Genomic DNA, 20,773 nt, shown 5'->3' with positions numbered 1-20,773 from the left:
TGTTTGGACAGAAAGGCTACAGGGCGCGATCCCGGCTCTTGTGTAAGAATTTTGACCGCACAGCCCTGCACTTCAGCTGTGTGTAATGAAAAGGGTTGAGAAGAGTTAGGGAGAGCCAGTGTGGGGGCAGCTTCTAGGGCTGTTTTTAAGGAACGGAAAGAGGAGTGGCGAAAGGATTTGGGATCTGTGGGGTCAGCTAGGTTTGCTTTTGGGAGTTTACGTAATGGTTTAGTCAGGATGGTGAAACTAGGTATCCAAAGGCGGAAGTAACTAACCATGCCTAGGAAGGAAAGGAGTTGTTGTTTTGTAGAAGGGGTTTGGGTTTGGGAGATTAACTGGACACGATCAGCAGGGAGAGCACTTGTGTTTTCATGAAGAATTATGCCGAGATAGGTAACAGATGAGGAAGAAATTTGGGCTTGGCTGAAGTAATGGGGGTTGTCCGTGAAGCCTTGTGGCAGTACAGCCCAGGTAATTTGCTGAGCCTGATGGGTGTCAGGGTCAGTCCAAGTGAAAGCAAAGAGAGGCTGGGATGAAGGGTACAAAGAAATAGTAAAGAAAGCATGTTTGAAATCCAGAACTTCTAGAATACTGGGTTGTGGAGAGGTTGTAGAGGGAGGTATTGAGGATAGGAGAGTATGGGTTTGGCACCATGGGGTGGATAGGCAAGACAATTTGGTTGATAAGGTGCAGATCCTGAACTAACCTGTAAGACTTGTCTGGTTTTAGGACAGTTAAAATGGAATTGTAAGGAGAGTTTATAGGCTTTAAAAGGCCATGTTGTAGCAGGTGAGTGATAACAGGCTTTAATCCTTTTAAAGCATGCTGTGGGATGGGATATTGGCATTGAGCGGGGTAAGGGTGATTAGGTTTTAATGGGATGGTAAGGGGTGACTGATCGGTCGCCAAGGAGGGAGTAGAGGTGTCCTATAATTGTGGTTTAAGGTGGGGAGATACAAGGGGAAGATGTGAAGGGGGCTTTGAACTGGGGCAAAAGGCAGCAGTGAGGTGTGGCTGTAGTCCAGGAGTAGTCAGGGAAGCAGATAATTTAGTTAAAATGTCTCGACTTAATAAGGGAGCTGGGCAGGTAGGGATAACTAAAAAGGAGTGCAGAAAAGAATGTTGTCCAAGTTGGCACCAGAGTTGGGGAGTTTTAAGAGATTTAGAAGCCTGGCCGTCAATACCCACAATAGTTATGGAGGCAAGGGAAACAGGCCCTTGAAAAGAAGGTAATGTGGAGTGGGTAGCCTTCGTATTAATTAACAAGGGCACGGACTTCCCCTCCACTGTGAGAGTAACCCGAAGCTCAGAGTCTGTGATAGTCCAGGAGGCTTCCGAGGCGAGGGGTCAGCGTCAGTCTTCAGCCGCTAAGCCGAGAAGATCTGGGAAGGAGTCAGTCAGAGAGCCTTGGGCCAGAGTTCCAGGGGCTCTGGGAATGGCTGCCGGGTGAGTTGGACAGTCCAATTTCTGGTGGGGTCCCACACAGATGGGACATGGCTTAGGAGAATCCTGGGCTGTGGGCATTCCTTGGCCCAGTGGACAGATTTCCAGCACTTGCAGCAAGCTCCTGTGGGAGGAGGTTCTGGAGGAATCCCTGGCAGCTGCGGTTCAGGCATTTGGAGTTCTTGTGTGCTGGAGATGTGACTGGGGTTTATCTCACAGTGGAGGCAAGGAATTGCAACTCAGAAATACGTTGCTACTTGGCTGCCTCTACTTTATTATTGTACACCTTCAAGGCGAGGTTAATTAAGTCCTGTTGTGGGGTTTGAGGGCTGGAATCTAATGTTTGGAGCTTTTTTCTAATGTCAGGAGCTGATTGGGTGATAAAATGCACATTAAGAATAAGGCAGCCTTCTGGCCCCTCTGGGTCTAAGGTGGTAAAGCGTCTAAGGGTTGCTGCTAAGCAGGCCATGAACTGGGCTAGGTTTTCATCTTTACCTTTACCTAAAGAGGTAGTTTAAGTTTGTCATAGTTAACAGCTTTGTAAGCTGCCTTTTTAAGCCCTTCAACTAGGCAGGAAACCATGTAATCTCACGTAGCTATACCTGGGGAATCTGCCTGATAGTTCCGTTGGGGATCCTCTCGGGGAGCTGCTCTAATGCCTTCCTGGACTCTGGCTCATGAAGCCCGTGGTTATCAGCATGAGACTGGGCTAGAGAAAAAACTCTTTCCCGTTTATCTGGGAAGAGGGTAGAAGTCAGGGTGACATTTAAGTCACTCCAGGTTAAATTGTAGGACAGAGTTAGATATTGGAATTCCTGTATATATTTAGTGGGGTCTGATGAGAAAGAGCCTAAACGCTGGCTGATTTGGGAAAGGTCTGATAGAGAAAAGGCACATGTACCTGACTGTGCCTTCAGCTCCAGCCACCTCTGTAAGAGGAAACTGTTGGGCAGATGGGGAAGGGGTAGTCGCAGAACGAAACTGTAAACCAGACCAGGTGTGAGGAGGGGAGGTGAGAGAAGGATTATAGGGTAGGGGAGCAGAGGCTGAGGAAGAATTGGGGTCTGGCTTGGCCTGGCGAGGAGCAGCCTGGGGAGAAGGGGAGAGGTCATATGAGTCCGTAGAAAAGAAGAATTCAGAGGACTTAGAGCTTGGGGTGGAGACTGAAGGAACAGACAGAAGAGAAAGAAGAAAGATTTGGGACAAGTCTCATTGGGGGCAGAGACTAGGGAGGGACCAGTGTGTAAAAGAATGCCAGGACGTCAGGCACCTCAGACCGTTTGCCCATTTTTCGACAAAAATTATCCAGATCTTGTAGGATAGACAAATCAAAAGTGCCATTCTCTGGCCACTTGGAACTACTGTCGAGTTTGTATTGGGGCCAAGCGGTATTGCAGAAGAAAATAAGATGCTTAGATTTTAGGTCAGGTGAGAGTTGAAGAGGTTTTAAGTTATCGAGAACACAGGCTAAGGGAGAAGAAGGAGGAATGAGGATGGAAGGTGGCCCATAGTGAAGGAGGCAAGTTTAAAAAGGGTAGAGACACGGAGAAGGGACGTTGGGAGCAGCCCTGGGCTGCAATGTGGGTGAGCAGCCAAAGCAGGCATTCCCACAATTGACTTGCCACCAAGGGAGTGTGGGTGAATGACCAAGGCAGGCGTCCCCGTGGAGATCAGACACCATTGCAACGTGGGTGAATAATCAGAGAGGCATCCCCCGCAATGATTAAACACCAAAGGAAGACTGCCTTCCCGAGTCCGTGGCCAGCGCCGGAGTTTTGGGTCCGCGGATAAAATGTGTCTCCTTTGTCTCTACCAGAAAATGAAAGGAATTGAAATTAAGGGAGAGATTGAAGGGTGGCGTCAAGATTGAAAGGAGAAAGAGGTTGAGAGAGAGGTTGGAGAAGAGAGTAAAAAGAGGTTGCTTATCCAATTTAAAATCGGTGAGATGTTCCTTGGGCTGGTTGGTCAGAGGACCCGAGGTCGTGGGTGGATCTCTTCATGGAGTGAGGGTGAGGACAGGGGACTGGTCTCCCGAAGAAGTCCCACTGACCAGGGTCTTCGGCACCAAATGTCTAACGAGTCCATGTGAAGAGACCACCAAACAGGCTTTGTGTGAGCAGCAAAGCTGTTTATTTCACCTGGGTGCAGGCGGGCTGAGTCCAAAAAGAGAGTCAGCAAAGGATGGTGGGATTATCATTAGTTCTTACAGGTTTTGGGATAGGCGGTGGAGTTAGGAGCAGTGTTTTGCGTGCAGGCGGTGGATCTCACAAAGTACATTCTCAAGGGTGGGGAGAATTACAAAGAACCTTCTTAAGGGTTGGGGAGAATTACAAAGTACATTGATCAGTTAAGGTGGGGCAGAAACAAATCACAATGGTGGAATGTCATCAGTTAAGGCTATTTTCACTTCTTTTGTGGATCTTCAATTGCTTCAGGCCATCTGGATGGATAGTGCAGGTCACTGGGGATATGATGGCTTAGCTGGGGCTCAGAGGCCTGACAGTTAATTTATTTCAGGACAAGAATTTACCATATAATAATCTTTTTACATAAATTCTGATCCCCCTTTTTTTCCTTTTTTTCCCCGAAGATGATAACCATTCTTTTCCAAAGCCAACTTCTTTTACGTCTGTGAACTAGACTAAGGCCACAAGATTAGAAGTTACTATAATACATGTTACACTGTTCACTTTTAGCAAACTTTACTTTTGTTGAAAACCTTGTAAGTTTGGGATTTTAATTATCCTTTGCTATTAATAAGACTTTGTTTTGTCCAAATTAACTTAGAATTGGTATAGATGGCTTTCTGTTTGTTTGTTTAGTTACCTGGGTGGAACCATCAATCCTCCTGTCCTGAAGGGAGTTCCTCCTAGGTCTGGTTGGACCTTTGTACAGTAATTAAGATTTAGATCCCCCGTTAGGAAACCTGCTGGGTTAAGGGAATTTTCAGTGGTTAATGTTAAATCATCTTTTTTTTTTTTTTTTTTTCCTAACAGAATAACCCCATACTTTAAGATTTCTGACTTAGTAAGCTACTTTTTTCATTTTTTGATTTAGGATAGTTCTGAACCGAACTAGTGAGGTGTGCTTACAATGAGGTTTCCTCTAAAAGTTATTTTTCTACTTTTTTATGTTAGCAAAGCAGTTGCCGCTGCAGTTTGAATGCATTTGGGCCATCCGCGGGTTACTGGGTTAAGGGTTTTTGATCGGAAGGCTACAGGTTATCAGTGGCCTCAGTGCTTTCGGGATATGCCCTTGTTTACACTGACAACAAAGTGGTATTGAAGTGTTATAGGGTTACAGAGAATACCTTGGATTATCAATTACAGGTTTTAAATTTATCTTGGCTTTTAAAGGAATAGGGTACACTGTATTTTCTTAACTACTTGTATATCTGTCTCTCTTTATTCTTTTTCTCTTTGACTTTGTCTCTCTTTGACTTTCCTTTTGCCTCTGTCTCTTTCTCTCTGTCTCTGTCTCCTTGTCTCCCTCTGTCTCTCTGTCTCTTCCTCTCTCTCTGCCTCTTCTCCTCTCTCTCTCCTCTCTCTCTCTCTGCTGGTCTTTCCTTGCCTCTGCCAGCTGCTTATGCTGCTGTTCTCTCAACCTCTGTGGGAGGGGTCTAAAACCAGCTGTAACCAAGTGTCTATGTACGGGAACTGGTCTGGGTGCCCTGGCTTACAGGTTACTTTGTGTTATACCTTTGAAACAAGGGACCTGTCCAGGCTTGCTTCTGATGGCCAACCCACCTGTAATGCTGGCCAGTCTATCTTACACAAAGTTTTAAGTTTTCCTGGTGTCATAGTACTCCATAGTCTCCCTTACATCCTTTCTTGAAAATTTTCAACATAGTTCCTAGTGGGGTGGGCTTACTTTGTGCCTCACCCATGTCTCCTCGAGACAAAACACCATACTGACACCAGAAAACAAAGAATAGGTAAAAAGGGCACACACACACTTTTACAGTTTATGCCAAACCAGAATCAAAACCAAAATCAGAGTGTCAAGAAATCAAAGCCAGGTCAAAACCAAAACCAATCCAAGTCAAGTCAAAAACCAAAGTGCTGGTACAGGCACACCATGGGTGATCAGGCCACGCTTCCACTCAAATGGAGTAGGCAAGTTCCCAAGACCAGTCCTGTCAAGCAGTTCAAACCAAGTCAAAACCAAAACTAAAGTGCTGATAAAAGCACGCCATGGGTGATCAGCCCACTCAAATGGAATGGGCAAGTTCCCAAGACTGTCCTGTCAAGCAGTTCAAACCAAGTCAAAACCAAAACCAAAGTGCTGATAAAGGCACGCCATGGGTGATCAGGCCACGCTTCCACTCAAATGGAGTAGGCAAGTTCCAAAGACCAGCCCTACCAAGTTTTAGATGTCTAGACTCCAAGTGCCCATTCCTTCCCGGTGTTCAGCCACTGCGTTGATCCTCCACGGGGGCCTGCCACGCACTGCTCTGACGAGGCGTCCCACTGGGGCAAATGCCTACCCAGGAACGCCCTCAGGATCCACGTCACTCGAGCTGGTCAGAGTCCCCCGCAGGGATGTTCCACAGGGTAGGCTTAAGCCGCCTAAGGAGCTGCCTTGACCATCTGCCAGTCGTCTCGCTTCCCGGTCAGGGAAACAAGAAATGTAGCAGGACAAACTGCAGACAAAACTCCTCAGACACCAAGTTAAAGAAGGAAGGGCTTTATTCAGCTGGGAGCTTCGGCAAGACTCACGTCTCCAACAACCGAGCTCCCCGAGTGAGCAATTCCTGTCCCTTTTAAGGGCTCACAACTCTGAGGGGGTCCATGTGAGAGGGTCGTGATGGATTGAGCAAGCAGGGGGTATGTAACTGGGGGCTACATGCACCAGTAATCAGATCAGAACAGGACAGGGATTTTCACAGTGCTTTTCTATGCAGTGTCTGTAATCTATAGATAACATAACCAATTAGGTCAGGGGTCCATCTTTACCAGGCCCAGGGTGCCACGCCGGGCTGTCTGCCTGTGGATTTCATTTCTGCCTTTTAGTTTTTACTTCTTTCTTTGGAGGCAGAAATTGGGCATAAGACAATATGAGGGGTGGTCTCTTCCCTTAGTAGGACCCTTTTAGTAAGTTTAGGTGTGAGGGGAGGTGCAGTAGGGCTGAAGGTGTTTTTTATGGGCTGTGGAGCACCTGAGCAGGGGCAGCCTGGTGGAGCACTTGCTGGACCCAGGGCCTCTCCTCCAGCCTCTCCAGCTTCCCTCTGCTTCAGCCCCAGGTTTCCTCCCCATACACCCTCACCTCCTCAAAAGGGCTGTCCTACAGCGCGGGTGATTAGGTGTGACTTTTGACCAAAGTTGCTCTCTTGGGGAAAATGCACTTTCCTGGTGCTTGTTTTTCCAGCTGGAAACAGGATTCATAATGCTAATGGTTGAACTTAATGAATGAACGTGATGGGATGAGAATAATGCAGAATACAATATAAATGCTAATCATGGCTTGTATTGTTATTCAGCTCAAGGCTCAGGTTTTCTCTGGCCACCTCCTCAGTTATGTAACCTTATTACACTTCACACTTTAGGTATCAAATCAGAGGTGTTTTCCTTAAGCACATTAGTGCATGTGGGCATGGCTAGACTTGGGTGGCTTTACCTACTTGGCCCTGAGCTGACATTTTCTTCCCAATATTTATCACTGGAAGTTTGTTTCTAAATTGGAATTGCCTGAATATATAGGAATAACTGAAATAGCTCATACCCGTCTCAGCTAACACACGACAAAGTCTTGTAACTATTAATGAAAGGTAAATAATTTGCACACACAATAGTGTCCTTATGTGATTTTATTTTATTCTTTTTTTGAGACAGGGTCTCACTCTGTCACCCAGGTTGGAGTGCAGCGGTGTGATCATAGCTCACTGCAGCCTCAAACTCCCAGGCTCAAGCAATCCTCACACCTCAGCCTCCCAAGTAGCTGAGATTACAGGTGTGCACACTCGACTAATGTTTTCACAGTCAGGTCTTGAAGAGGATATAATCAGTTGTGAAGATTTTTAGGTAAATCACCACCAAGGTAGGGCTGAAAGCAGAAAGAACTCTGCAGCAGGGAACTCTCCAGGGAAGCGGGTATGAGCCGGAGTGAGGATGAATAAAGGGTTGGGAGGGGGAAGGTCAGGGTTGGTGATGAGGCATCCATGGCGGAAACAGAAACTGCAGGGTGAGGTGAGGCTGGCGCAGGGCAGACAAAGCGAGTGTTCCCGTGCAGGCCAGCATGCCTCTTCTTCTCGCCTGGAAGAGCCTTTCCTTTTTGGAAGAGAAAATGCAATTTTCCCCCTAAAGGGGCATTTTTAGCACTCAAACGTAAGTGGGCTCCTGGAAGGCTTACTGTTTATCTCTCACCCACAAGTGGACTCATGGGTGAAGTTAGTTAGCTTCTACCTGTACTCCTGTTAGCTGGGGCCCTGCTGTTTCCAGTGAAGTCATTTTAGGCAGGGCACAGGGCACTCCTCTCTGAGGCTGAGCTGTAAGCATTTCAGTCCCAGACCGGCTCCAGGGAGTGGCTCAGCTCCACTGTGGAGTCGCCGGGCTGCTGTCATTTTGTCCAGAGGAAAAGTTTACCATCTCACATTCGACGGCAGAGCGCGCTTTCTGTCTGAACAGTCTGAACGTACTTCTTCATGGGTGCTTCTGAAGGACATTTCCACAAACAACAGAAACGATTCCCAAAAGCCTCGTTGATGTCTATGTGCCATAAATAGAAGCTCTGCCCCCAGAGAGGAGGGTTCTTTAGCAGCAAAACTCGGGTTTATTAAGACAGGTATGACAAGTAAAATAAAATTCACTTTGTTTTGCCTCTGCTAGGCCAGTATATTTATGTACAAACAACATAATGCAAGATATGACAGTTAAGGCTTTGAAGCACAGCGTACAAAATGAAACAGTTTAAAACTCTTCATAAAAATGGGAAAAATTCCCAGGCCAAAGGGAAAAAAAAGCCTTAACAGAAAGAGGCTGACAGTGGACTCCCTGCTGCTGAGGTGTGGCCAAGCGAGTCTGGGTGTGAGCTGCCACCTCACGGCCAGCCCTGAGGTATCAAAGGAGCTCCGAGTGCAAGTTGAAGACTTCAGCAGGCCAGCCCCTGGCCCCCACACCCGCTCACAGGCAGTCGGAATGCAGATCTCGGTGGCAAGTGGCTCTGCACAGTCCAGAATGATAAAACAATCACGGATGACTAAATGCCAGGGACTGTGTAAGTCAGTTCCTGCCTGCAGTCTGGGTCACTCTGCCCTTCATCAGACCCTGTGGCGGCACCATCACAGTGAGGAGAACGGAGCACAGCTCCTTCTGTGCCTCCTGCCAGCGCTGCGCAAGGTGTGCATGGCTGAGTCCTGAACAAGCATTTTCTATTTTTGTAGCTCTCACTCCTTGGGCCCAATTTCAAGTTAAGTCATTAACTCGTTTAGAATGAATGTTAAGGATACTGCCTCTAACTTATCAACAGTTGTGCTGAGCTGTCTAGGAAGAGAAATTAGTCCAGAGAGGTGCTAAGTATCAAAGCAGATTTTGGAAAGAAAAAAGGCAACACTTCAGTGAGAAAAGCAGCACGAGATCCGGACCCGGGGACTCTTCCCTCTTTAGGAAATGTAACTGATTTTGTATGCGCTGAGTCTTAGTTTTTATGCCTTGGCTGAGAACCACAGAAAGGACTACATATTCATACAAGCGAGAGCACACTGAGACCGCATGTTTATTTGGCATAATGCTACAAAAAACTCCCCAAAGAACTGCCAGAACCAGGCCTGTGACCAAGTTTACAGTCATCTAGTTTTCTCTTAAAATTTCAAAATATTAGATCAGAAGAATTTTTGGTGATTAATCCACTCTCCATTTTAAGCATGAGGAAACCAAGGCCCTGATGGTGTCCCTGGTCCAAGTCCAGTGCTTTTCACAGTGAGGCTTTTGGCTCTGACCCTCTGAAATCGGTCTGTGACTCATTGGGAGGGCGTCGGTCAGATCTGGTTAGTTTGATCTTAAGGCACTCACAAAATGCCCTGATTTTTCTTGTCTTTGTGAGAAGACGAAAAACAGTCTGGCAGTTTTTCACATCATCTTGGAAACCCAGAAATATATGTACAATACTCAGAATTTAAGGGAATGGAAGAAAGAAGAAAATGAGATTTTCTTCTGTGAATACAGAGTTAGAAAAAAAGGGGTGGGCAGTGCCAGAGGCGAGCAGGCACAGATCATTGCTGCGAGTGTGGCTGAGCTACTTGTCTCTTGGAATGTAAACAATATTGGTTTATTTCCAATTTCATCTAATCTTCATTGTCATCTCCCAATGAACAGTACTCATGAGAAAGTTTCAGAACATGTACACACATGGTCCAGAAACAGCTCGGCCTTCAAAATGCTGTCAGCTCATGTAGCACACCTTGGTCTTAAATTCGGTACTATGCTGACAGCTTTCCTTCTGAATGCAAAAGCACCAGTCCGTGATGAAGTCCACAATGCAGGAGAGGAGAGAGGAGCCTTCTCTCCCACGTCATCCGAAGACAGCTGAGGAAATAATTCTATCTCATTTGTCGATCCCGTTTCAGCACAGCAGCTGTTTTCCACACTGAGACACAGCTGGCGAGCAGTATCTTTTCTGGGAACTGAGATTCCATTTCAGGAAGAATTTCATTTTCTTTAGTTTCCATGTAACTTACCAGAGTGTCTCTCAGGCTGAAAAACAAAAGAATAAGAGAGCATTTAAAACAGTCTCCTCAGCACAGTGGCTCATGTATTGTAAGCCCAGCACTGTGGGAGGCTGAGGTGGGTGGATCATTGGAGCTCAGGAGTTCAAGACCAGCCTGGGCAACATGGCAAAACCCTGTCTCTAGCAAGAGTACAAAAATTAGCTGGGCACATGGTTGTGTATGCCTACAGTCCCAGCTACTTAGGAGGCTGAGGTGGGAGGATCACTTGAGCCCAGGAGGTAGAGGCTGCAGCGAGCCAAGATTGCACAACTGCACTCCAGCCTGGGCCACAGTGAGATCCTATCTCAAAAAAAAAAAAAAAAAAAAAGTCTCCCATATAACATAAGGGGACCAGTCAGTCCCCTCATGTCAGTTTTTCCTGTTGTCATCAGCAGAACCAAAATGCTCATTAAGACTTAAAATCCTAGGCTGGGCGCAGTGGCTCACACCTGTAATCCTAGCACTTCAGGAGGCTGAGGTGGGTGGATCACTTGAAGTCAGGAGTTCCAGACCAGCCTAGCCAACATGGAGAAACTAAAAATACAAAAATTAGCCAGGCATGGCGGCGGGTGCCTGTAATCCCAGTTACTTGGGAGGCCGAAGCAGGAGAATCGCTTAAACCCGGGAGGTGGTGGTTGCAGTGAGCTGAGATGGCACCACTGCACTCCAGCCTGGGCGACAGAGCGAGACTCTGTCTCAAAAACAAAAAAAACAACAACAACCAAAAAAAACAAATCCTGAGGAGCAGTTTAAGGTCAATCATCTGAGTTCCTGAACTGAGACTAGCATCCTGGGTTGAAGGCTCTGGTTCCTGACTGCTGCTTCCCACATGCAGTACACAAACACGACAGAAGCCCACGGAGCACCCTGTGCCGGCCCCTTCATGTGACTTTAGGCCCTCTAGCAAGGTGATGTTTATTTATAGGGTTGCTAAACAAGGCCTCACCATTCAAAAAACCTTGTATTCTATCACATGTTTTTCATTAACAAAAGATGGGAAATTCTCTAGGAAAGGGATCTTTTTTATATACATGAAAAGTACAGGCTAGTAAAGACTTATTGAATAAGTTCAAATAACATACATGTATATAGGTATATGCCACATAGCATAATGGAGGAAAATAACAAATAGGAAACATATTGGTGAGGAAGACTGGAGTTTGATGATCTAGTCAGGAAAACGTCAAGTTAAATCCTTACTTCACACCTAAACTGGTGAACAAGTGTGTGAAAGCACAAAAAGAGGACAGACCAGGTGTGGTGGCTCACACCTGTAATCCCAGCACTTTGGGAGGCCGAGGTGGGCAGATCACTTGAGGTCAGGAGTTCGAGACCAGCCTAGTCAACATGGTGAAACCCATCTCTACTAAAAATACAACGAAATTAGCCGGGCAGGCACATGCCTGTAGTCCCAGCTACTCAGGAGGCTGAGACAGGAGAATCGCTTGAACCTAAGAGGCAGAGGTTGCAGTGAGCTGAGATCATACCATTGCACTCCAGCCTGGGTGAGGGTGAGACACTGTCTCAAAAAATGAAAAATAAATAAAGGCAATTCAGGGGATGATATACAAATGGCTGATGAATATAAAAAACGTGTTCAGCCTCACGGTAAATGGGAAAATACAAGTGAAAATGAGATAGCATTTTGGCCATTAGATTGGCAACACTGTAAAACATGGATAATATCCAATGTTGAGTATTCTCATACACTCTTTTTATACATTGGTATAGCTTTTTCTATTTTTTTTTTTTTTTTTTTTTGGAGACGAAGTCTCCCTCTGTTGTCCAGGCTGGATTGTGGAGTGCAGTGGTGTGATCTCAGCTCACTGCAATCTCCACCTCCCAAGTTAAAGCAATTCTCCTGCCTCAGCCTCCTGAGGAGGTGGGACTACAGGGGAGTGCCACCACGCCTGGCTAATTTTTGTGTTTTCACCGTGTTGGCCAGGCTGGTCTTGAACTCCTGACCTCAGGTGATCCACCCACCTCGGCCTCCCAAAGTGCTAGGATTGCAGGGTAAGCCTCCACGCCCGGCCTAGTATCAGATTTAAAATGTACCTCTCTTTGACATAGTCTACTTGTAAAAATTAGAATATATGACTTGTAGGCTGGGTGTGGTGGCTCACGCCTTTTCATTCTAGCACTTCGAGAGGCCGAGGCGGGCAGATCACTTGAGGCCAGGAGTTCGAGACCAGCCTGGCTAACATAGTGAAACTCTGTCTCTACTAAAAATATAAAAATTAGCCAGGCATGTTAGTACACACATGTAGTCCCAGCTACTTAGGAGGCTGAGGCACGAGGATCACTTGAACCCAGGAGGCGGAGGTTGCAGTGAGCCGAAGTTGCAGTGAGTTGAGATTGCTCCACCACACTCCAGCCTGGGTAACAGAGCAAGACTCTTGTCTGAAAAACTTGTGTACTTGCTTAAAGAAAACCCAGCAGAGATTAAAACCAAAAAGCTAGTCCTAAGGTGCCCCGGTAATGGCAAAAAGCAGGAAGTGGGATCCTGTGGTAAGAAAATAACTACTTTTGTGTCTATGGAAGATCACAGGAGAGACAGCAGAACATTGTGTCTGCCCCGCCCCACAGGTGTGCCAATCCATACCTCCACTCAGGGTTGAAGCTCCCCTCAGTTTGGGGGTTCTTTAGTTTCAAGATTATCATTTCGTGCAGCTCCAGCAGGAAGGCGTCTAGGCCAATCTGATTCAGGAATGTGCTGAGGAGCTTAGCATCTTCTGGGCTCAGATCTGCTTTGTATCTTGAACTGATTTCCCCAAATGGCTCCTAAAACGACGGAAGAGCAAATGAAGCATTAAAGACTGCAGGGAGAAGGGAGCGCAGTCCCTCTGTCCGGCGGAGAGGAAGAGACCAGACTTACTTTCTGCAGCCGCAGCAGCTGTTCAGACTTATGAGCAGACAGGAACTGCCAGAGGGCAATGGTGTGTTTTAACTGGCATCTGTCTAAGGCCTGCGGAAGGAACAGAATTCCTGAATGGGGGCTGAGGTCTCACACCCCCACTCATGCCATGTGCCAGGGAGCCTGAGTGCTCTCCACACAAGGCATTCTCTTCGTTCTGCCCTGTACTAATGTGATCTCCCTCCTTGTGAAGGCCATCTCTGTCCTGTCTACCTTCCCTCCTGTGGCACCTCAGAGTCCACTCACATCACGCAGTTTGCAGGGGCCTCATGTCCTCAGTCACATTTGGGCTCTATCTAGACTGCTGGCATTTCTAGCATGTGTCTGTCTCTGCTGTCCCTGGTGTGTCCTGTTTACGCTGGACTGACTGGGTGAGCGGTTGTTCTTGTCTCCCCGTCCTTTTCAGGAGCACCTAGAGTGGCACTCCCTGAATGCTCCTATCCCTCGCAGGAAGCGGGAGACGAGGGTGAGGGGCTGTGCTGATTTCTTTTTCGGCGTGAGACCCACCTTTGACACGTGAGTCGTCTGATCACCCATTCTCAGGACGTCTTGAATATACATATTCAGGTGCATGTTTGGATCCCCACCAGCTGTGCTCAGAAACCCCAGAGTGACTTCTACGACGGATAGCGCTTCACAGGCATCGCTGTAGGACTGCAGCTGTCCACTGATGGCACTAATGACCGAGCTGGGGAGGGAGTCCTGGGAAATGAAAAGCAGGGAGGGATGTCTGTGGGCTGGGTTTCTGGTGTCTCACCCCCTGGTAAGAGAGCTGAGCCCCTTCACTGCCCAAGCCACGTGTGGGGTCAGCTAACAGGTGACACTTGGGCGCACTGTGTACAGACAGTTTTCCAGACTTTCCATAGAAATAGATACAAGGGCAGTGAATCTTCAAACAACCCTGGAGGCCACAGAGACACACAGGTCTACCTATCAATACTGGCATGCAGAGAGCAGAACAAACTGGTTCCATGGACTTTCCGCTTCAGCAGGCATGGCCATGACATCATTTCTGAGAATCAAACCCACAAGATGTCAATCTGCTTTTACTCTACAAGAAAACCTGCTGATCTGCTGTCTTGCTTGCCCTCCGCAAAGAGCACTGGGCTCTTAAGGAGCACCCTGGGGTCCTCAGGGAGGCCACAGAAACTGCGGCTCACAGCAAACACCTGGGGCAAGGCTGGAGTAGGCCTAACATGGAGGAAAACACACTGTGAATGCAGAAAGCCCCATGCAAAGGATAAGGTTTATCGGGATCACCTGCGCCATTTTGTTCTTGATGTCCATAAAGAGATGTTCGTAGTTCCAGTCGTGTCTGTATACCAGAGTGGGTATTCCCTAAATTGAGAAAGAAAAAAGGTTTTTAAAATTAAATCCATTGTGGACATTTCCATCAGATGACAAACAGAATCTGCAGGCGGAACTCCAGCGTAGTGCCGCACTGCCCAGTGTATCCCTCGGCAAAGAGCGCCCCCTGTCATTAACCCACCATCTATGGAAATAGGAACACAACCGGGAATCCAGCGAGCCCCCACGGCCAATTACATGACAAGATATTGTCACGTCATCGTGGCCGGCTTCGCCACAGGAGGTGCTAGGGCAACAGGTATCTGTGCATATCCCATTCATTTATTCATTCAGTCACTAAAGGCACAGACCATGCACAGGCAATCACTCTGCCAGAGGACACGGCTGTGAGAATGAATGAAAAACAGCCATGGGCTCTCACAGTTCCTGGCCCAGTTGCAGGTGGTACCGTACATAAGTACAGTGATTTGACTGTAGCTGGAAGGAACAAGTGCTGTCCAGGTGAAAGAGCAGAGATGGGAACGTGCCTGCCGTGTGGCTCCAGTGCGTGAGGTCACGGGATGCAGTGCAGGGAAATGGGCTACGTGGCTGGAGGCAGGGCTGGAAGGTTGCGCTAGGCTGAGCTACAGGGCCTCCCATACCAGACAACAGTGTCTGCTTTATCCCGTATGCCATGAGAGGCCAGGCAGGGCCATCTGGCACAGAAAGAAGAGAGGCAGATGTGGGTTTTGGGCCATGGACTGAAGAACCTGGAGGTGGGGACCAGTTAGGAGTGGCTAGCAGTCCAACTTACAGGATGCTTTTAACTGCAGAGTGGGCTTTGGCAGTCAGGTGAGGACACACAGAAGGCACAGCTAATCGCACCTGCTGGCAGGTTACTCATGGAGGCTGAAGGAGGAGGGGCTGTGGGGGTGGTAGTGCCATTAACTGGTAGAAAAACCTAGATGATGAGGCCATCAAGACCTCAACAGTCAGCCAGGTGCGGTGGCTCACACCTGTAATCCCAGCACTTTGGGAGGCCAAGGTGGGTGGATACCTCGAGCCCAAGAGTTCGAGACCAGCTGGGCAACATGGTGAAGCCCCATCTCTACCAAAAAATACACAAATTAACTGGGCGTGGTGGTGCACACCTGTGGTCTCAGCTACTTTGGAAGCCGAGGTGGGAGGATCGCTTGAGCCCAGAGGTGGAGGGGGGTTGCAGTGAGCCAAGACGGCACCACTGCCCTGCAGCCTGGGCGACAAAGTGAGACCCTGTTTCAAAAAAAAAAAGACTTCAACAGTCCCTTGGGGGACTGAGGTGCAGATGGCCCTGCAGGAGAGCCCTGCAGACCAGACTGCGGGGTGAGGTGCTGCTTCCCTCTTGTGAGAAACACACCAAGGGCTGCTTGTTCACAACAGACACACCGACCAAATGAGCAGCAGTGGCGGGAGTCAGCCCTACCTTGAGGCTCAGCCGGGGCTTGCCCTGGAGGAAGCGGCTGACGATCTGCCGCTGAATCTTCTCCAGGTCGAACTCCTGCAGGGTCTCTCTGCCCTGCTCCACCTGGTACTGGCAGTTGGAGAGAATCAGTGGAGTCAGGTCCCGCTCTACTTCGTAACTGATGACATGCAGGTCAGTGACATCGGCGGCATCCACGGAATAGCTGAGGGGCAGAAAGACAGCGTTCAGCGTCCAGGCTGGGCTTGCGGGCCGAGGGCTCCACATTGCAGGGAGCTGGCTCCTACTTGATTTCTCACAGTTGGAGCAGAGGAAAACCATACCCAAGTATGGGGTGGGTCGCTGGTGAGGGCGGCTGAAGGAGTGTCTGTTAGGGAAGGGGCTGAAGCTTGCTTATGTCTGCCCACTGGGCTCAGGGACCCCAGGCTGAGCAGGCACCATTTCCTGTTGGCTCGTGCACACACCTGTTGTTTCCCTCGGAGAGTTTTTCCACCGCGTAGACAATTTCATTGTGTAGGCGAATCAAGTAGCTGACGAGAGCGGTAGCACAGAGGCCCAGGCCCCGTCGGCGTGGCAAGAGGATCTCAAAATCAGCGTCCAGATCCAAGTCAGTGCTGCAGTAGTCTTTGGGTAGGTTGATCTCGCCTTTAAACGACAGGATTGTTCTTAAGCAGAGAGGAGTTCCTACTCCTCACAGAATCCAGGCGTGGGGAGGAGGGTGCAGAAGCCATCAGCTCCACACAGAGCTGGGTCTCGGTTCTGCCCCCGTATACTGATAGAGTTTCAAATGCTTTCAGCTCCCTTTTGATGCCATATTTAGGGACTGAAGAGGACTGAGGATTTATTTTCCTGACACGTTATTTTACTTATCCAGACACCACCATCAAAAGAGACACACGTTAAGCATTAACACAGTGCTGGCTGGGCGTGGTGGCTCACGCTTGTAATCCTAGCACTTTGGGAGGCCGAGGCAGGTGGACTGCCTGAGCTCAGGAGTTTAGGGGCTTAGCCTGTGCAGCATGGGCACCCGTCTACTGAAATACAAAAAAAAAAAAAATTAGCTGGGCGTGGTGGCATGTGCCTGTAATCCCAGCTACTCCGGAAGCTGAGGCAGGAGAATTGCTTGAATCCGGGAGACGGAGATTGCAGTGAGCCGAGATGGAGCCACTACACTCTAGCCTGGCAACATAGTGAGACTCCATCTCAAAAACAAAAAAACAAACACAGTTCTGTGTGTTGACAGGGATGGGCCGAGTCAGGCTGATGAGAAGAGCCTTCAGACCAGGCTCTCCTGTGCTTAGTGGTACAGAGGGACAGGACACTAACCGTTCGTCTCAAGCGATCTCCTCAGTTTGTTCCATGTTGAGAGGAAGATTGTGATTCTCTTCTGAAGTAGCTGCCTCAGCCCCTCTGTTGAACAGAATACTTTTTAAGAACTGTGACAGCACCCCCCCTGCAAGGGCCAAACCACCCTAGTTACATGCTCTGCCGAGAGCCCATCTTTGCTGCTTTGTACAGTCATGAGCATGTCTGAGGTGCTGTTTGAAGCAGTGAGCCGAGTTTGAGGAGCTAAAGAGGGAGGAGCTTTTCAGCTCTGGTGAAGGTTTCTAATATGTTTTTGGGGTTCAAGCACCCTTCACCACATGCTGAGAGCTTAGGCTGTAGAGCCCCCATCAGCGCCTCCTCCCTCCTCCCCACCCTGTCCCCCTATGCAGTGATCCTTTCGAACCACCAGACGCGGGACAGTCCTGGTCTTGTCAGAGCAGAGCCACACCTGAGCTGTGGCTGCTGAGGAAGCCTCTGATGGAGCTGTATTCAACTTGCGGGACGTTCTGGAACCGCTTCACTAGACCTTTTTGCAGGGCCAAAATCTCAGGCAGGAACTTTACCAGCCTCAGCTCTGCTTCCTGGAGAAGGGAAGACCACCCGGTAACAATTCTTATTTACCTAAAAAATGTTATTGGGGATACAGACTTTGAGACTGGCTGGGAGACTTGTATTTGTAGCTTCATCTGGTCAGTGTCATTTCCTGTGATACAGCATGGAGCTTGAAAATGGGAAAAGGGCCCTCCCGTTCTTCCCACAAGTCTATGGACAGTGCAGTGTGTCAGAAACGGAGGACGGAGAAGAGGGAGCCCAGGCTCTATGGAGCTGACGCATCAGCGGCGTCCACCAAAGGCTGATGAAGGAAATCTATCCCTTGGGCCCATGGTACGGAGAGAAGCTGCTGAAAGAAGAGACCCAGAGCTTAGGCAGCGAGGGCTGGCCTTATTCCTGGGTGTCCTTCCGAAGACCTAGGGTCTAAGCATCTTCGATGTAATGAAACTGCATCTCAGAGAGAGACCACAGCATTGATAGGAAGTCCTTCCTGTCATTGTGAACTAATACTCCTCAACCGATCAACAGAAGTTTCCAAATCTTCATCCTTGCGAGACAGCAAATACTAGTCCATGGAGAGAAATGATTAGACAGTCTATTGTAGAAAATGAAACTGCAAATGGATGAAAGTTAGAAAAGTACATTTCTAATTCCAGCACATGCGACCAGTACACTTGACTGCTCCCCAGTACCCCACCACCGCCAGCGCACACCCACTCACTCCCATCTTCCATCTACGCCTTGATGCTTGGGCGCAGGGAGGAGTTTTGTTTGATCTGCCCATGCTCCGGCACTGCGGACAGAGAGGAACCCAGCGGCTGGGAAAGAGCTGCATCCTTTTCTGTCTGGCTGAGTGATGAGGGGAGGTCCTCTCCTAGCCTCCAGCTTCCCCACAGGTCACTGCTAATCCCAACCTGGGTATGTATTTCGTCTGTGACTTTATGCTTCTGGCAATCGTATGGTTTGATATGTATGAAAGTCTCTAGCCCTGAGTCTTCTACATTCTATTCAAAATCAAATAATTGAAATAGACTGTTAAGATGTTCTGTCTTCAGGAATGATTATACTATGTAAAAGCCCGGGGCCTTCAGGTCTCCTGGGGAACTCTGCACCGAAAAAGGGAAGGAGCCACAGTGAGCCAGACATACAAACCTTCTGCAGGAAATGCCAGAGGATGGGCACTCTTTCTTTGCCATTTTTCTGTTCCACGATGTGCTGGAGGTACTCAACTGTAATTCTTTTTCTGCAGCTCCAAATCTTAGAGCAGTGGACCACACTTTTCCGGGGCAGGTGGGGCAGGAAGGTCACTGGGTCACCATATATTATTTTGGCCACAGGGTTAGAGCTGATACGCTTATCTTGGCTGATGAGAATATTCATGGTGGGAAGGGTTTTATCTAGATGCTGGATGGAGAAAATGAAACAGAATTCTGGAAGTGAGGTATTGCTACAAACAGATTGGAACACCCAGTAACTCCACCGGTGGGTGTCTGCATATTAGGGCATTTATCCCCTGCTCTGAGCATGTAATCAGGTATTCCCTTTGATCTTCTAATTTCAGTGTTCTTTGTTTATAGATGTATGTCTCCCCAAACAGAATGAGATTCAGAAATCTATATTACTCTTAGTAACATTCTGGCTGCTAGACGAGTAATTAATCTATGATTGTCAGTTCATTTTTAGTGGGTATATATATGTGATAGTTTATTTCTCTACCTTGTACATTACATTCTGCTGTAAAAAGTAATGGAGAGAAAAGTACTGCCTGCACTTGCTGGATTCCCAGGAATTCCTCGGACTGACTTCATGACCAGCTGCAGGAGGGAAAAGCACTTGGGGACAGGAGGAGGACGGAGTGACTTGAGGTGGGGAGCATCAGAATCTGGGGCTCAGCCAAAGGTTCTTGCTGGCATCGCTATGAGGGACAACAGGCTTGGAGCGTTCAGCAGACGCCGGGACCCTTCCTTTCTGGACAGAGCAGCAACACAGCTGTCCCCACTTACTGCTTACCTCCAGTTCAGGAGAAATCACAGCTGCGATTTCCTTTTCCCAGTTGTTCCTCATTTCTTTGGTTGACAATCTTGTGTCAAAATTTAAAAACCCTACAAAAAAACTCCAAATGTGTAGGTTACCCAAGGCACAAAGAACACAGCAGTCTGGGTATAATAAACACTAAATAAGTGTTTAATAGAAATAACATACTCATTTTGAGGTAAGAGATTTCTAAGTCAAGTATTTTGAAATAGTTCCTGCTGTTACCACCAACTTAATGACCTTTTGAAGAACGTCAATCTCTAAAAATTCCTCTACCCTACATAATTGTAATCTTAGAACCATTTTGAAAAAAATTACTGAAAGAACAGAACTTAAACTCCAAAACCCAGGGCGTGGTAATGGTGGCCGGGCCACCGCCAGCCATCCCAGCTGCTGCCGCCCAAGCCCTGAGGCCGACCACACAGATGCGGAGTGCTGCGGAACCCTCCGCCTGCTTCCGGGATTCGGTCATTTCATCGGTGTGACTGGGTGCGCTCACCTCGCCGAAATCCCACCAGAATAAGAGGCTTAAAATAAAATCAGATTGTTCAAAATGGAAAATAAATAGGAAGGCCAGTTTCGGGCAAAGAAGTAGCTGAGGTGGGAGCAGATTTTCTTGTCGTGCGGCAGGACTTCTTATTGCTCTTATTGTTGTTATTTTAAATTAATATTGTCCTCACAGTGGTAACTGTGATGTTTGCAGATTAGCAAAAGAAAATCACTTTTAATTCCACCACTCACAGATAACCATTTTACTAAGTTGTCTTATAGACCTTCTCTTTCTGTATGAATTTAAATTTTTAAAATAGAAAGTTAGCTCGGTGAATACAATATTTTATAGCTTTCTTTTACATAACTGTGGACATATAAACATTTAATAAATCAGCACACAACTGTGATGGTGATTGATCCTTTGACACACATGCTCTGTGTGGACAACACGTGCTTCCAGCGTGGCAGGGGAATGGCCTACGGGGCTGACTTCAGCACTGAAGACTCCCCATATATGCACACTGAATACTTGTGTGCAGACGCTCCCGAATACTGCAGGTCTTAG

The 20,773-nt window shown here is 47.9% G+C and overlaps 1 protein-coding gene across 1 annotated transcript in view; it reads right to left on the bottom strand.

Annotated features, from left to right (window-relative positions):
* Window positions 1-8,191: 8,191 nt before the first annotated feature.
* Window positions 8,192-20,773, bottom strand: part of LOC101021715 (E3 ubiquitin-protein ligase RNF213) — a 101,596-nt gene continuing 89,014 nt past the window's right edge. The window contains exons 51-61 of the mRNA XM_021928097.2: window positions 19,693-19,784; window positions 18,835-19,086; window positions 17,579-17,711; window positions 17,131-17,214; window positions 16,269-16,449; window positions 15,808-16,009; window positions 14,319-14,396; window positions 13,566-13,760; window positions 13,020-13,109; window positions 12,747-12,925; window positions 8,192-10,130 (exon numbers count right to left, since the gene is read on the bottom strand). Of these exons, the coding sequence (XP_021783789.2) occupies window positions 9,977-10,130; window positions 12,747-12,925; window positions 13,020-13,109; window positions 13,566-13,760; window positions 14,319-14,396; window positions 15,808-16,009; window positions 16,269-16,449; window positions 17,131-17,214; window positions 17,579-17,711; window positions 18,835-19,086; window positions 19,693-19,784 (1,640 nt within the window). The 3' untranslated portion in view covers window positions 8,192-9,976. The remainder of the gene's footprint in view (window positions 10,131-12,746; window positions 12,926-13,019; window positions 13,110-13,565; window positions 13,761-14,318; window positions 14,397-15,807; window positions 16,010-16,268; window positions 16,450-17,130; window positions 17,215-17,578; window positions 17,712-18,834; window positions 19,087-19,692; window positions 19,785-20,773) is intronic.

The sequence above is a fragment of the Papio anubis genome, chromosome 17 (genome assembly GCF_008728515.1).
Source record: "Papio anubis isolate 15944 chromosome 17, Panubis1.0, whole genome shotgun sequence".
In the NCBI taxonomy this organism is placed as follows: Eukaryota; Metazoa; Chordata; class Mammalia; order Primates; family Cercopithecidae; genus Papio; species Papio anubis.
This window is presented reverse-complemented; position numbering and strand designations above follow the sequence as displayed.